The sequence below is a fragment of the Bombina bombina genome, chromosome 2, assembly GCF_027579735.1.
Source record: "Bombina bombina isolate aBomBom1 chromosome 2, aBomBom1.pri, whole genome shotgun sequence".
In the NCBI taxonomy this organism is placed as follows: Eukaryota; Metazoa; Chordata; class Amphibia; order Anura; family Bombinatoridae; genus Bombina; species Bombina bombina.
In genome coordinates, this window is record NC_069500.1 from 857868061 (window position 1) to 857885865 (window position 17805).

At 42.6% G+C, this 17805-nt stretch overlaps 1 protein-coding gene across 1 annotated transcript in view; it reads right to left on the minus strand.

Annotated features, from left to right (window-relative positions):
- Positions 1 to 450: 450 nt before the first annotated feature.
- LOC128649750 (nitric oxide-associated protein 1) overlaps positions 451 to 17805 on the minus strand; it is a gene marked incomplete at its 5' end in the record, with an annotated part of 140129 nt that continues 122774 nt past the window's right edge. The window contains 2 exon segments of the mRNA XM_053703188.1: positions 451 to 711; positions 1442 to 1559. Of these exon segments, the coding sequence (XP_053559163.1) occupies positions 512 to 711; positions 1442 to 1559 (318 nt within the window).

Consider the following 17805-nt stretch of genomic DNA (forward strand, 5'->3'; position numbering starts at 1 on the left):
TGATTGCTTGTGGAGCTGTTAATATGAGTCGGGATGGTTTCGCAGAAAGACTCTACCTGCATCTCCGGACTAACTTCCCCCAGGCTCTCACTGAGAGGCTGACAGGACTACTTAAAACTCGAGTCCCGATGCGAAGAGTACTACCCTCCATAAGAGACTATTCCGTAATCTTCTGACACTTCTCTGCCAACCTCCTGTGACGGAAGGCAAAGAATGACTGGGAGATGAGGGAAGTGGGGGAGGTATTTAAGCCTTTGGCTGGGGTGTCTTTGCCTCCTCCTAGTGGCCAGTTTCTTAATTCCCAACAGTAATGAATGAAGCTGTGGACTCTCCTCCCCTTTAGATTGAAAAACTTCAGCTGCATCAGTTATCCAAATCCAAAGAAGAAAAACAGCTGACACAAATATGTCAACAATATGCCATAAAAGAAACAGAAACTGTTGACAAACATTTTCTCTTAAATGTTTTTTCTTTAATCTAAAAACTACTTTACAATTTATATCCTTGAAAATCATTTATGCGATTTCATATTTTTTACAAGAGGAAGAAGCATTTTAGTTGCATAGGCTGGACTCTTCTTCAATCGCTCGCCTTTTATATTAACAACAAATGGTAAGAGGGGAGGTTTCCGAATTGTTAATAACGTCCCTTTTGGTGTATAACAACGTAGATGCAGCTGTTGTTCCAAGTGAGCAGTAACAGCAACCCAACCTGAGGAAACAGAAATGTACAGCATATGAAGAGCTACTAGACTAATATTTTAAATCAACAGAAATTAAATGGACACTTAAAGGGACATTAAGCACTTTGAGATTATACATATATATATATATATATATATATATATGAAAAAAATATGCAATATAATTTAATCATTTATTTTTCCCCTTTTTCTATTTTAAGTTCACGTTAAAAAAGTGCAGAACACTGTTACATTCCACACAGCCATTGGTTGCACACTCTAGTGACCTATTTATAACTGTTCTTAATTGGCCACAGCAGAGAAGGTAACCCTAAGTTATACCATGGCAGCTCCCATTGTTTTATAGACATTAAAACTTTACACTTATTTTGTCAATATTTAAACTTTAAAAAATACATCTACATGTTATTCTCAGACTAATCTTTTCTTTGAATGCATCATTCTATATAATTTATTTAGTGTATAATGTCCCTTTAAGTTAGTAGTATTTAACTAATCATCTATTCTTCTCTTGTGACTGGGCAGAGCAATGAGAAGGTGTGTTTTATAACAAAACTTTAAGAAAAGAAGTATATTTTTTTTTCTTCTGCTATGTTAAAAATTTGGACTTCTTAGGGACAAATACTTTTTTTTGCAGGAGAATAACAAATGATAAGCTTCAGTAGCAAACAGCAGTCATTCCAAATGGCTTTTAAAATTAATAAGCACTATAAACTCTTGTGTAAGATGACTAGGTACCTGCAGTAGAAAGCATTATATCTGCAACTGCTTCGGAGGAACCAATACCTTCCAAATGAATATCCTGTGGTACAAGGGATGGAAACTCGTTCATTCGTTGTTCTCCTCCAATAGGAACCTATGAATTATTTAAAATAAAACAAACAATCATAACCAATAAACAAGAATAAAAACATAACATGATAAATTAATTTATTTTATTTTATGATGGCGAGTCCATGAGTCCTCACGTGTGGGAAATTCCCCTACTGAACACTAGGAGGGAAAAAAAAAACACCACAGCACACCAAAGCTTTAAATCCCCCTAATGTCCCATGATTTTCAGTCATACATATAGCTAAGTAGATGACGAAAAAAAAATAATCAGGAAAGATAAAGCAGGACAAGGTAGTTCCAGGTGTCAGCAGTAGTTGCCTTGAAGTAAAAAAAAAGTTCACCATCTAAACCATCATGAAAAAAATATTTAATCAGGTAAGCATAAATCTTGTTTTCTTCTTCCACAAGCCATTATGTGTGTGGGAATCAACACCCAAGCAGTAAACTTCACGAGACCATTGTGAAATAGGGGTGGACAAACAGTGAATGCTGGACCTTACTAATCAGGCACTATGCAAGCAGAACTTTCCAGTCAAAAAGAAGAATACACAAAGTAATAAAACTTTGAAAAAGTGTGCAAAGAAGACCAAGTAGCTGCCTTACAAATCTGATCAATAGACGCCTCATTACAAAAGCCCCAAGAAGTGGAAATAGCTTTAGTGGAATGAGAAGTATAATGCGCTCAGGGAGTTTTCAACGTGACCAAATAAGCTTTGCAAATGAAAGCTTTAAGACAAGGTGCTAAAACAAATTATGCTTACCTGATAATTGTATTTACATCGTGGAGAGGAGAGTCCACTGCTTCATTCATTACTTTTGGGAATTAAGAACCAGGCCACCAGGAGGAGGAAAAGACACCCCAGCCAAAGGCTTAAATACCTCCCCCACTCCCCTCATCTCTCCCAGTCATTCTGCTGAAAGAACAAGGAACAGTAGGAGAAATATCAGGGTATAAACGTTGCCAAAGGAATAAAAATTAAATTTAGGTCCGCCTACCGGAGTTACGGGCAGGAGCCGTAAACTCTCCTCCCCACGATGGAAATAAAATGATCAGGTAAGCATAATTTATGTTTTCCATCTAAAGGGGAGGAGAGTCCACGGTTTCATTCATTACTTTTGGGAAACATATACCCAAGCTTAGATGACACTGAATGAAACCGGGAAGGTAAAAGGTGTACCCTAATCTGAGGGCACCACAGCCTGTAAAACCTGTCTCCGAAAAGCAGCTTCTGCAGAAGCAAACACGTCAAATTTGTAAAACTTTGTAAAAGTATGTAAGGAGGACCAGGTAGCCACCTTACAAATCTGCTCCATAGAGGCCTCATTCTTGAAGGCCCAAGACGAAGCCACAGCCCTAGTTGAATGAGCCATGATCCTCTGAGGAGGCTTATGTCCCGCTGTCTCATAGGCCAAGTGAATCAAGCTCCTCAACCAAAAAGACAAAGAAGTAGAAGAGGCTCTCTGCCCCTTGCACTTCCCGGAATACACCACAAAAAGAGATGTAGACTGTCTAATATCCTTTGTAGCCTGAAGATAGAACTTTAAGGCACGCCAACAGGAAGAGAACTTTCCAGGACAGAATCTTAATATAATATAAAACAGGCCTGATTCTAGACAGATCCTGAACAAAAGATTGAATGTCAGGAAGCTTAGCGAGTCTGCTGTGCAACAAGACTGATAATGCAGAAATCTGTCCCTTTAAGGAACTAGCGGCAAGACCATTCTCCAAACCCTCCTAGAGAATGGACAGAATGCTGTATACATTCACCTTGTGCCAAGGATATCCATGCTTCTCACACCAGGACAAGTAGTCCTCCACATCTTATGGTAGATGGGACGAGTGACTGGCTTCCTTGCCTGAACTAGAGTGTCAATAACACTTTCAGAAAGACCACTCTTGGCTAAGGCTAAGCATTCATTCAATCTCCACACAGTCAGCCTCAGAGAAACGAGATTTTGATGTTGAAAGGGACCCTATTCAAGCATAACCTCTATGGTGGAGAGGATGACATCCCCACCAGATCCGCAAACCACGTCCTCCGTGGCCCCGATGGAGCAATCAGGATGGCCGAAGCTCGCTCCTGTTTGATGTGTGCCACTACCCGATGTAGAAGTGGTAATGGTGGAAAAATGTAAGCTAGGCTGAATCCCCAAGGCACAGCTAAGGCATCTATGAGCTCTGCATGGGGATCCCTCGACCTTGACCCGTATCTGGGTAGCATGCAATTGAGTCTGGACGCCATGAGATCTATCTCCGGCGTTCCCCATCTGAGACATATCTCCACAAACACTTCAGGGTGAAGAAACCATTCCCCCGGATGGAAGGATTGCCTGATGAGAAAGTCCGCTTCCCAGTTGTTCACACCTGGAATGTGGATCGCTGAAAGCGAGCAGCGGTGGGACTCTGCCCACTTCAAAATCCGAGATACCTCCCTCATTGCTAGGGAGCTCCTCGTTCTCCCCTGATGGTTGATGTACGCCACCGAGGTAATGTTTTCGGTCTGGATTCTGATGAAGCTGAACGACCCCAGGGGAGGCCACGCCCTCAGAGCATTGTAAATTGATCGAAGTTCCAGAATATTTATCAGAAGGAGAGACTCCTCTTGGGTCCATTTTCCTTGTGCCATCCTGGCACCCCAAACAGCTCCCCATCCTGCGAGACTCGCGTCTGTGGTTACAATCTCCCAGCAAGGCCTCAAAAAAGATGTCCCCAGGGACAGATGCTCCAGACGAATCCACAAAGAGAGGGAGTCCCTGGTCGAGCATCCATTGATATCCGCTGTGATAGATATGAATGACCGCCGTTCCACTCTCTCAACATGCACAATTGAAGAGATCTGAGATGGAACCTGGCAAAAGGGATGAAACCTATGCTGAAGACCATGAGCCCAATCACCTCCATACACTGAGCCACCAAAGGGCTTGAGGAGGACTGAAGGACAAGGCAGGTGGACGCAATCTTCCTGCGTCGATCTGTGAGAAATATTTTCATGGACATAGAGTCTATTATCGTGCCCTGTTGCTGGGAACCAGGGAACTCTTTCCTGAGTTGATCTTCCAACCGTGAGATTGGAGCAAGAAAAAAATAGCTCTCAAATGAGCGCCTGGACTAGGATGTCGTCCAAAAAGGGCGCCACAGCAATCCCCCTGGATCTGGCCACTGCAAGTAGCGCCCCCAGAACCTTCGTGAAGACTCTCAGGGCCGTCACCAGACCAAAGGGAAGGGCCAAAAACTGGAAGTGTTGGTTCAGAAACGCAAATTTTAGGAACTTGAAGTGGTCCCTGTGAATTGGAACATGGAGGTAAGCATCTTTCAAGTCAATTGTCGTCATGAACTGCCCTCTTGAACTAGGGGTAGAATAGATCTGATCGTTTCCATTTTGAACGATGGAACACTCAGAAACTTGTTTAAACACTTTAGGTCCAGAATCGGGCGGAACGTGCCCTCCTTCTTTGGAACCACAAAAAGATTTGAATAGTACCCTAGACTCCTTTCTGCTTGGGGTACTGGTACGATAAAACCTAGAAAGAGATCCCTCACACATTCTAGAAAGGCCTCTCTCTTTTCTTGTCTAGAAGAAAGGTTTGACAGGAGGAATCTTCCCCTGGACGGATGGGACCTGAATCCTATCCTGTAACCCTGGGCGACAAACCTACAGAACCCAAGGGTCCTGAAGTCCTGCAACCAGGCTTCGGAGAAGAGAGACAAACTGCCCCCTACTTGGTCCAAAGACCGGTCGGGGGCCGACCCTTTATGCCGATTTTGTCTAGGCTGGCTTCTTGTTCTGCTTGGAATTGTTCCAAGACTGAGCAGGCTTCCAAGTTCCCCTGGACTGATCCGCTTTCGTGGCGGGCTGCTGGCGCTGGGCCTTGTCCGCATGAAAAGGGATGAAAAGTAGGTCCTTTAGGCTTAGCATTCTTATCCTGCGGTAGGAAAATTCCCTTGCCTCCCATAACCGTGGAAATGATCGAATCCAATCCTGGACCAAACAGAATCTTTCCTTGAAAAAGACTTAGAGGTCATGTCTGCAGACCAAGACTTAAGCCAGAGCCCTGCGAGCTAAAACGGAAAAACCTGACACCTTAGCGTTCAGGAGAATAATTTACATATTGGCATCACATATGAAAGAATTGGCGATCTTCAGCGCCTTAATCTTATCCTGTATCTCGTCGATGGAAGTCTCCCCCTCGACCATTTCACACAGGAATTCCCACCAATATGTCGCAGCTCCAGTGACCGCGGTTACGGCCGATGCAGGCTGAAAAACAAACTCCATGTGTTGAAACATTTTCCTTAACATGTTTTCCAACTTTTAATCCATGGGCTCTTTAAACGACACACTATCCTCGAGGGGAGTGGTTGTCCGCTTCGCAATCGTGGAGATAGAACCATCCACCTTAGGGACAGTATCCCACAGCTCAAGCTAAGAGTCCGGAATGGGGAACAGTTTCTTAAAGGAAGAAAAAGGGGAAAGGAAGAACCTAATTGCTCCCATTCATTAATAATATTCGCCATCTTAGGAACTGGGAAGGCCCGAGGCACCACCCTGTCCTCATATACCTTATCAAGTGTAGGAATCGCATGTTCTTCTGGAAGTTTCGGTTCTGGAACTTCCAGAGTAGCAAGCACTTGCTTCAGCAAAAAGCGCAAATTTTCCATCCTAAACCTAAAGTCAGACACCTCCTCCGCCAGAGGTTTAGATTACATGGACTGTGACCCAGAAGGGGCCTCCTCTGAAGAGTCGGAGTGGGCCTCGTCATCGTATAACGCTTCTGATATTTCCACAGGCGTAGACAACCCCTGGCCCGGGCCACCATGATACGCCCTACCCTTGCGCTTAGCAGAACGTAGTAAGGCATGGATCACTTTCGATACCGCCGTTTGCAGTTGATCCGCCAAATCTGACGGCCAACAAATCTTTCCCGCAGGAGTAATGGTTGGACCCTGGGGCGCTGCATGTAAAATTGGAGATGAATGCAGGGAACGCACCTCAGGGGACAGGAACCCTCAGAGGTGGACAGCTCAGTAGTACTAGACATCCGTTTGCTTTTATATGTTGTAACCTTATTAAGGCATGTGGAACATAGTTGAGCAGGCTGATCGACCAGAACCTTCTCACAATAAACACAGGAATAAGACATTGTTAAAGAGGGGTAACCCTCTAACGCGTCAGAGTCCTCCATAGCTTGCGCTGTTATTACGGACTATATTAACTTAATAGGCACCTTTATACCTCCAATGACCGGAGCACTCACCAACTCCTATAACCCGGACTACAGAAACCTTTCCGTCTCCTGCGCCGCTGATCAACAGAGGAGATAGCCACACCCGTCACATGGAATGCCTGACAGGACCGCCCCTGCCTAAGGAGAAAACGCGCCAAAAAATGGCCGTGCAATACTCCCATAAGTCACCTGAAAGTTCCACACATTGCCAGAGCCTCATCTCGCACATAACGCAGCAATTGACACAATAAACAATATCATGTATAACCCGCCCCCTGTTCAATAATCCCCTTTCGAGGAATATTAACCCTTGATTCTTTAAGATAAAGGTGTCACACTGTGACCCTGTCTTCCATGTTATCATTTATGTAATAAAAAATGAAATGATCTTACCAGAATCTACGCCGTGGAACAAGAACAAGGCCCTTCAAGTGTGACAGGTTAGTAGCCTCACTCCTGACATGGACTTGAGTGAAAAAGTAGGCAGCGAAACTAGTCAACGCTGATTGCTTGTGGAGCTGTTAATATGAGTCGGGATGGTTTCGCAGAAAGACTCTCCCTGCATCTGCGTACTAACTTTCGCCCAGGCTCTCACTGAGAGGCTGACAGGACTACTTAAAACTCCAGTCCCAATGCAAAGAGTACTACCCTCCATAAGAGACTACTCAGATCTTCGGCACTTCTCTGCCGTCCTCCTGTGACGAAAGGCAAAGAATGACTGGGGAATGAGGGAAGTGGGGGAGGTATTTAAGCCTTTGGCTGGGGTGTCTTTGCCTCCTCCTGGTGGCCAGGTTCATAATTCCCAACAGTAATGAATGAAGCCGTGGACTCTCCTCCCCTTTAGATGGAAAATGTTTGAGTATTATCCCAGACCTCTTTCTGCTAGAGGTACTGGCACAATGACTCCTAGGGAGGAGAGATCCCTCATGCACCCAAGGCGTCTCGTTTTTATGGTCTTGAAGAAAGGTTTGATAAGAGAAATTTGCCCCTGGCTGGAAGATTTAAAACCTATACTGTAAGCCTGGGCAAAAACCTCCAGAACCCAAGGGTCTTGCACGTCTCCCAGCCAAGCCTCCACAAAGAGATATTCTGCCCCCACACGATCCAGTGACGGATCGGAGGCCGCCCCTTCATGCCGATTTTGTCTCGGCGGGCTTCTTGTTCTGCTTGGATTTGTTCCAAGATTGAGCTGGTTTCCAAGTTCCCTTGGACTGATCAGACTTCGCAGAGGGCTGCTGACAATGGGACTTATCCAATATAACTTCAGGTGAAATACAGAACTCTCTGAAAACATGTGTTGTGGCTGTTTCAAGATGCACAATAAGGAGGCACTTGAAGAAAGATGGGCTGCATGGTTGAGTCGCCAGAAGAAAGCCATTACTATGCAAATGCCACAAAGTATCCAGCTTACAATACTCCAAACAGCACAGAGACAAGCCTCAAATCTTCTGGCACAAAGTCATTTGGAGTGATGAGACCAAAATTGAGCTTTTTGGCCACAACCATAAACTCTACATTTGGAGAGGAGTCAACAAGGCCTATGATGAAAGGTACACCATTCCTACTGTGAAAGACGGAGGTGGCTCACTGATGTTTTGGGGATGTGTGAGCTACAAAGGCACAGGAAATTTGGTCAGAATTGACGGTAAGATGAATACAGTATGTTATCAAAAAATACTGGAGGAAAATTTGCATTCATCAGCCCGGAAGCTGCGCATGGGACATACTTGGACATTCCAACATGACAAGGATCCTAAACACAAGGCCAAGTCGACCTGTCATTGGCTACAGCAGAATAAAGTGAAGGTTCTGGAGTGGCTATCTTAGTCTGCTGACCTCAATATCATTGAGCCACTCTCAAATGTGCAGTTCTTGCAAGACAGCCCAAGAATTTACAGGAACTGGAGGCTTTTTGCCAGGAAGAATGGGCAGCTTTACCCTCTGAGAAGATAAAGAGCCTCATCCACAAATACCAAGCCTCCACAAAGAGATATTCTGCCCCCACACGATCGAGTGACGGATCGGGGGCCGCCCCTTCATGCCGATTTTGTCTCGGCGGGCTTCTTGTTCTGCTTGGATTTGTTCCAAGATTGAGCTGGTTTCCAAGTTCCCTTGGACTTATCAGACTTCGCAGAGGGCTGCTGACAATGGGACTTATCCAAACAAAAGGGATGAAAATTAGGACCTTGTCCTTTAGCTTAATTTTTCTTATCCTGCGGTAAAAAAGGCACCCCAGTGACCGTGGTTATACAGTTGTGTTCATAAGTTTACATACCCTGGCAGAATTTATGATTTCTTGGCCATTTTTCAGAGAATGATAACACAAAAACTTTTCTTTCACTCATAGTTAGTGTTTGTCTGAAGCCATTTATTATCAATCAACTATGTTTACTCTTTTTACATCATAATGACAACAGAAACTACCCAAATGACCCTGATCAAATGTTTACATACCCTGGTGATTTTTACCTGATAACATGCACACAAGTTGACACAAAAGGGTTTGAATGGCTATTAAAGGTAACCATCCTCACCTGTGATCTGTTTGCTTGTAATTAGTGTGTGTGTGTATAAAAAGTCAATGAGTTTCTGGACTCCTGACAGACCCTTGCATCTTTCATCCAGTGCTGCACTGACGTTTCTGGATTCTGAGTCATGGGGAAAGCAAAAGAATTGTCAAAGGATTTGCGGGAAAAGGTAGTTGAACTGTATAAAACATGAAAGGGATATAAAAAGATATCCAAGGAATTGAGAATGCCAATCAGCAATGTTCAAACTCTAATCAAGAAGTGGAAAATGAGGGGTTCTGCTGAAACCAAACCACGGTCAGGTAGACCAACTAAAATTTCAGCCACAACTGCCAGGAAAATTGTTCGGAATGCAAAGCAAAACCCACATATAACTTCAGGTAAAATACAGAACTCTCTGAAAACATGTGGTGTGGCTGTTTCAAGATGCACAATAAGGAGGCACTTGAAGAAAGATGGGCTGCATGGTTGAGTCGCCAGAAGAAAGCCATTACTATGCAAATGCCACAAAGTATCCCGCTTACAATACTCCAAACAGCACAGAGACAAGCCTCAAATCTTCTGGCACAAAGTCATTTGGAGTGATGAGACCAAAATTGAGCTTTTTGGCCAAAACCATAAACTCTACATTTGGAGAGGAGTCAACAAGGCCTATGATGAAAGGTACACCATTCCTACTGTGAAAGACGGAGGTGGCTCACTGATGTTTTGGGGATGTGTGAGCTACAAAGGCACAGGAAATTTGGTCAGAATTGACGGTAAGATGAATACAGTATGTTATCAAAAAATACTGGAGGAAAATTTGCATTCATCAGCCCTGAAGCTGCGCATGGGACGTACTTGGACATTCCAACATGACAATGATCCTAAACACAAGGCCAAGTCGACCTGTCATTGGCTACAGCAGAATAAAGTGAAGGTTCTGGAGTGGCTATCTTAGTCTGCTGACCTTAATATCATTGAGCCACTCTCAAATGTGCAGTCCTTGCAAGACAGCCCAATAATTTACAGGAACTGAAGGCTTTTTGCCAGGAAGAATGGGCAGCTTTACCCTCTGAGAAGATAAAGAGCCTCATCCACAAATACCACAAAAGACTTCAAGCTGTCATTGATGTTAAAGGGGGCAACACATGGTATTAAGAACTGGGGTATGTAAACTTTTGATCAGGGTCATTTGGGTAGGTTCTGTTGTCATTATGATTTAAAAAGAGTAAACACAGTTGATTGATAATAAATGGCTTCAGCCAAACACTAACCATGAGTGAAAGAAAGGTTTTTGTGTTATCATTCATAGTCTCTGAAAAATGGCCAAGAAATCATAATTTCTACCAGGGTATGTAAACTTTTGAGCCCAACTGTAATAGAGTCCAGTCCTGGACCAAAAAGAACCTTCCCCTTAAATGGAAGGGAAAGTAATCTAGATTTGGAAGTAATGTCAGCCGACCAAGACTTCAACCATAGAGCCCTACAGGCTAGAACAGAAAAGCCTGATGTCTTAGCATTCAAGCAGATAATCTGCATATTTGCATCACAAATAAACAAATTAGCAATCCTCAAGGCCCTAATTCTTTCCTGGATCTCATCGAGGGTAGTTTCAACCTCAATCATCTCTGACAGAGTCACACCAATAGGTAGCGGCTCCAGCCACAGCAGCAACCGCCGCTGCCGGCTTAAACAAAAATCCAGTGTGCTGAAACATTTTTGTTAACAGAGTTTCCAGCTTCTTATCCATGGGCTCCTTAAACAACAAACTATTCTCGAGCGGGATAGTGGTGTGCTTATCAAGCGTGGAGATGGCTCCATCCATTTTAGAGGGACAGACCCCCACAACTCTAATTGGGAGTCAGGAACCGGTAACAATTTCTTAAAGGAAGAAGGGGATTGAAGCCTTTCCTATTGATTCTTAATAATATTTGCCATCTTTATGGGAACCGGGAAAGTTTGTAGCACCACCCTGTCCTCATAAACCTTATCAAGCTTAGGAATAGAAGGTTCCTCGGGTAACTTGGGTTCCGGAACCTCTGAATTAGCCAACACTTCCTTTAACAGAAATCGTAAGTGCTCTATCCTAAATCTAAAGTCTGGTTCCTCCGCAGCCAGAGGCCTAGAGGAAGCAGATTCCGACCCCAAAAGAGCCTTCTCTGAAGTATCAGAGGCATCGTCATCAGCGAATAATCTAGTATCAGATAAATCCAACAAATTAGTAGATGACCCCTGAGAAGGATAGCAATATTTAACCTTTCGCTTGCGCTTAGCAGGGCGAGGTAAAGCACTAAAGGCTGCAGACACTGCCGTTTGCAACTGTTCAGAAAAGTCTGGCGGTAAGAGGGCCCCTCCCGAAGGAGGATTAGTAGAGCAATTGGAAGCTGCATGAGTAATAGGAGATGATTGTAGGGAACGCACCTCGCGGGACAGGGAACCCTCAGAGGTGGAGGGCTCAGTGGTACTAAACATCTTGTTATTTTAAGATATCACTACTCTATAAAGGCATGTGGAACATAATTGAGCAGGCAGATATACCATAGCCTCCTCACAATAAAAAAAAGTATTAGATTTAGTTAAAGAGGGAATACCCTCTAACGCATCATAGACCTCCATAGCTTGCGCTTGTATGATAGACTATAGAAAAAATAAATGGCACCTTTATACTTCCAACGGCCGGGGCACTCACTACCTCCTATGACCCGGGCCCCACAGAGAAACTGCTATGTCTACTGTAAACCGCACGGTCAGGAAATAGGGAGTTAATGAGGCCACATGGAGTGCCATGCAGGACCGCCCCTGCTGCAGGAAGAAAGCAGGCCAAACTGACAGGTTGCGCAGTTTTCCAAAACGAAAGTAAAACCTGAATATTCACACATCTGCCAGAGCCTCACACATGTCGCAGCATAAAAACATAATAAAGCAAATCATGTATAAATCCCCCCTGTTCAATAATCCCCTTCCGGAGATATTATCCCTTGATTCCATACAGATAAATGAGGCACACTGTGACCCTGTCTTCTTACGTTATCATATGAGATAAAACGAAACGATCTTACTGGAATCCTCGCCGTGGAACAGACACACAGCCTCAAGTTTTTTTCGGTTTTGTAGCATCGCACCTGACATGGGCTTGAATGATAGAAGCATGCAGTGAAACTCGTCAACACTGATTGCTTAGGAGTTGTTAATACGAGTCTGGATGGTTTTGCAGAAATACTCTCCCTGCATCTCTAGACCCTAACATTCGTCAATGCTCTCACTGAGAGGCTGACAAGACTACTTAAAACTCCAGTCCCATAGCGAAGAGTACTACCCTCCATAAGAGACTACTCTGAATTTTCCGACACTTCTCTGTCATCCTCCTGTGACGAAAGGAAATGAATGACTGGGGGATGAGGGGAGTGGGGGAGGTATTTAAGCCTTTGGCTGTGGTGTCTGTCTCCAGGTGGCCAGGTTCTCCTACTAGGAGAACCAGGATCAAAGGTTCCAACACATCACTTGGATTATTTTCGTCCACTATATAACAAATTTTTTTTTTTTTTAACTATTTGAACACTTTGTGGATTGATACCCCCTGCAAACGTTTTTCACATTACTTTCTTTTTTTCCACATTTTTTTACATTGATCATATTTGATTGGAACTTGTCTGTTTTTAGATATCTACTTGTGTTTAGACATCAACTTGAATTGTTTTTGGCACCACATCACTGAATTTGAACACACTTTTCTGCACAACATTGTACCGTTTATCTCCACTAATAGCTCCTGTAGCTTTTAGATAGTAATTTATTAATTACATTACCTGTATCTTGTAAACTACCACTGCAACAAGTTTTACATTATATATCTTGTACCTTGCATACTATTACTGTAACAAGTTTTAGTTCTGTACTTTCATGGATCCATGAACTAGGAATTGTGCATATTGCCTGTTTTTTATTATCATCAGTATTGATTTTCATCATTAACATTGTTTTTAGCTTTGTTTATATTTTATATTTGGTTTTATGTTATTAAATTTGAACTGATTTTTACATTTTCACCTAGCCTCCGTGAGTTGGCGCCTGGTTACTTTACATCTGTATAACCACTCCTTAAATAGGCGATAGCTAGGTTTCGCCTTTTCCGGGCATATAGGTGTTAGTTGGCGCTCTAGTAGGACATACATATCACTTCTTATTGGCAAGGTATCCAATTGGCAATCGAACAGGCTCTAAATATCAAATTACCACTGGACCCCACAGTCTTCCTTCTGAGCAGTCTTCCAAAGATTAAGTGTAAGCTGAGATTTAGATTACTGATTATAATGCTTAACTGTGCTAGGAGACTTATTCCAAGAAATTGGAAATCGATAAAAGTATCCTCTTTGTCAGATTGGAAATCTCTAGTCACTCAGACACTAACAATGGAGAAATACCACTATGTACTCACAAAAAGACTAGATGATTTCGTAAATGTTAACCTTATCTGGGAAGAGTATTGTAACTCGAGGGAGTAATATTTCTCTGTTACCTTATTTGGCATTTCTGTAACGGGCAGTAGGATTATATTCATTGAGGGGTACGCTCTATTCAATACACTCAAAACCCTGTTTATTATCAGTGGTGTGTTAGCTAGAGCATAACGTATCTACTTACCGCATACTATATTTATCTTGACCTGGATGTTATACTATTACTCTTGATGCAGATACTGTATAACCTTTTGTATTGTGATATTTTATACATGTCATTCCCTGTATAGCATTTTTTTGTTTGTTTCTCTTAATAAAGAAAATTTGGGGAAAAAAAAAAAACCTTCCAAGATAACAACTTAATATCTTTGGAATGTAACGGCTCAAACAGAGCCTGCTGCAAAACTTAAGAACTAGGTTAAGACTCCCGGGAGGAGCAACCGACTTAAACACAGGCCTGATACTGACCAGGGCCTGACAAAAGGATTGAACATCTGGTACATCCGCCAGACGCTTATGCAACAAAATAGATAATGCAGAAATCTAACACTTCAGAGAACTGGCTGACAATCCTTTCTCCAGAACTTCCTGGAGAAAAGAAAATCCTAGGAATCCTGACCCTACTCCAAGAGTAGCCCTTGGATTCGCACCAATAAAGGTATTTACGTCATACCTTATGGTAAATCTTTCTAGTAACAGGCTTGCAAGCCTGAATCATGGTCTCAATGACCGACTCAGAAATACAACGCTTAGAGAGAACTAAGAACCTGGTGTCAACTAAGACGCAGGAAATTACGAACTTGCGTCATTACAGACGCACTTTTGCGCCAAAAAAATATTGCTGCAAGAATGACGCAATAAATAACAGCATTTTGCACCCTTGCGAGCCTAATTTGCACACAAGTTTTCAAAGAAAAAAACAAGTCAAATTGGAAAGAAGACTATACCCCAGGTAAGACAAACTTCCTAAAACATGATTCCCCTAATGAAAATGCCAGACTGCAAAGGGAAATATACAGACCTGACTCATGGCAAATATAAGTAAAATACATATATTTAAAACTTTATATTAATACATAAAGCGCCAAACCATAGCTGAGAGTGATAATAATGATACATACTTACCGAAAGACACCCCATCCACAAATAGCAGATAGCCAAACCAGTACTGAAAACTATTAGCAGAGGTAATGGTATATAAGTATATTGTCGATCTGAAAAGGGAGGTAGGAGATGAATCCCTATGACCGATAACAGAGAACCCTTGAAAAGATTTCCCATGAGTTAAACCATAAAAATCAACAGGCAATACTCTCTTCACATCCCTCTGAAAAACACTGTACTCTGAGAGGAATTGGGCTTCAGAATGCTTAGAAGCGCTTATAGAATAAGTCATAGAAAACAAATTATGCTTACCCTAATAATTTCATTTCCCTCTGTATGGGAAGGGTCCACAGCTGCATTCCTTACATGTGGGAAATACTGAACCTGGCCACCAGGAGGAGGCCGACACCCCAGCCAAAGTCTTAAATAACCCCTCCCCCACCCACTTCCTCATAAACCCAGTCATTCTGCCAAGGGAACAAGGAACAGTAGGAGAAATATCAGGGTGAAAAAGATGCCGGAAGAAAAAATTTCAAATTTAGGGCCGCCCATCGGAGAACACGGGCGGGAGCTGTGGACTCTTCTCATACAGATGGAAATTAAATGATCAGGTAAGCATAATTTCTATTTTCCATCTTAATATGGGAAGAGTCCACAGCTGCATTCCTTACTTGTGGGAAACATATACCCAAGCTCTAGAGTACACGGAATGCTTATGGGAGGGAAAAAAGAGAGGCGGACCCTAATCTGAGGGCACCACAGCCTCAAAACCTTTCTCCCGAAGGCTTCTTCTGCAGAAGCAAAAACATCAAACTTGTAAAATTTTGGAAAAAGTATGTAAGGAGAACCAGATAGTCGCCTTACAAATCTGATCCATAGAGGCCTCATTTTTGAAGGCCCAAGAGGAAACCACTGCTCTCCTAGAGTGAGCCATAACCCTCAGAGGAGGCTTATGTCCTGCCGTTTCTATGCATAACGGATGACACTCCTCAGATAGAAAGATAAGGAAGTCCAAGAGGCCCTCTAACCCTATGTTGTAAATGTTCCTTCGACGAAGAAAGATTAGGACATAAGAAAGGAACCACAATCTCTTGATTGATGTTGCGAATTGACCCAACCTTAGGAAGAAAACCTAACTTGGTTCATAGAACAGCCTTATCGGCATGAAAAGCCAGATAAGGAGGGGCGCATAGCAAGGCAGCAATCAGAGATACTCTGTGCGCAGAAGCAATAGTCAGTAGAATAGGAACCTTCCAAGAAAACAATCTAATGTCTACTTCATGCATAGGCTCCAACGGAGACTGATGCAAAACCTTAAGGACAAGATTTAAACTCCAAGGAAGAGCCTTAGATCTAAATGCAGGTCTGATCCAGCAGTCTCTTAACAAATGGCTGCACATCTGGAAGCTCTGCAAACCTCTTGTGCAGTAACACAGACAGGGACGAAAACTGTCCCTTCAGGGGACTTGCAGAAAAGCCCTTCTCCAGTTCATCCTGGAGAACAGAATAAGTAGGTCCTCCACACCTTATGATAGATGCGATGAGCAACCAGTTTACGAGCTTGAATGAGAATAAAAAAACAATTTATGTAAGAATTTACCTGATAAATTCATTTCTTTCATATTGGCAAGAGTCCATGAGCTAGTGACGTATGGGATATACAATCCTACCAGGAGGGGCAAAGTTTCCCAAACCTCAAATGCCTATAAATACACCCCTCACCACACCTACAATTCAGTTTAAGGAATAGCCAAGTAGTGGGGTGATAAAGAAAGGAGTAAAAAGCATCAACAAAGGAATTTGGAAATAATTGTGCTTTATACAATAAAATCATAACCACCATGAAAAGGGTGGGCCTCATGGACTCTTGCCAATATGAAAGAAATTAATATATCTGGTAAATTCTTACAAAAATTATGTTTTCTTTCATGTAATTGGCAAGAGTCCATGAGCTAGTGACGTATGGGATATCAATACCCAAGATGTGGAACTCCACGCAAGAGTCACTAGAGAGGGATGGAAAAAAAAATAAACAACAGCCATTTTCCGCTGAATAAATAATCCACAACCCAAAATATAAGTTTATTCTTTAAATGACAAGATGATCTTAAAACATCAGCAGAAGAATCAAATTGAAACAGCTGCCTGAAGAACTTTTCTACCAAAAACTGCTTCCTGAGAAGCAAATACATCAAAACGGTAGAATTTAGTAAATGTATGTAAAGACCACCAAGTTGCCGCTTTGCAAATTTGATAAACTGAAGCTTCATTCTTAAAAGCCCACGAAGTGGAGACTAATCTAGTAGAATGAGCTGTAATTCTCTGAGGCGGGGCCTTACGTTTCACTCATGAATCAAACAAACAGAAAATCCATTATTTGGATGTTGAGCTCAGAGGTTGGCAATCAGGTGAGATTACATCAGAAGTGTATAGAAAGCCCATTTCAGGCAATAGTGTCTTACACGCCAAGAGCTGCCACCCCCGACAGGTGCCATACTCTGTGTCTAAAGGACAGTTTATCCATCTCAAAAGAAACTGCACGCGAATAAAGGATTATGAATATCATGCTGATGCGTTGCAGGATAGATTGAGGGATAGGGGCTACAGTACCAGAGTGCTCAAAAAAGCCAGGAGTGAAGTGGACAAAATTAACAGAGATGTCCTTTTGACAGATCGCATAAAAACCAACAATGACTCAGAACGTAAACTAACGTTTGTTACGGATTATTCAGAACAATATCACACTATCGGCAATATAATTCGGGGTCATTTCAAATTACTTGCAGCTGATGATGGTCTAGCTGATGCAGTTAGAAAGGGCTGCAGATTCTCATATAGAAGAAATAAATCTGTGGGGAGTATATTGTCTCCGTCGCAACTCAGAAAACCTTCTTCAGCTACACAATCCTCTTGGCTCAGGCATAGGGGTACGTACAGATGTGGGAATACTCAATGCAAAGCATGTGAATAC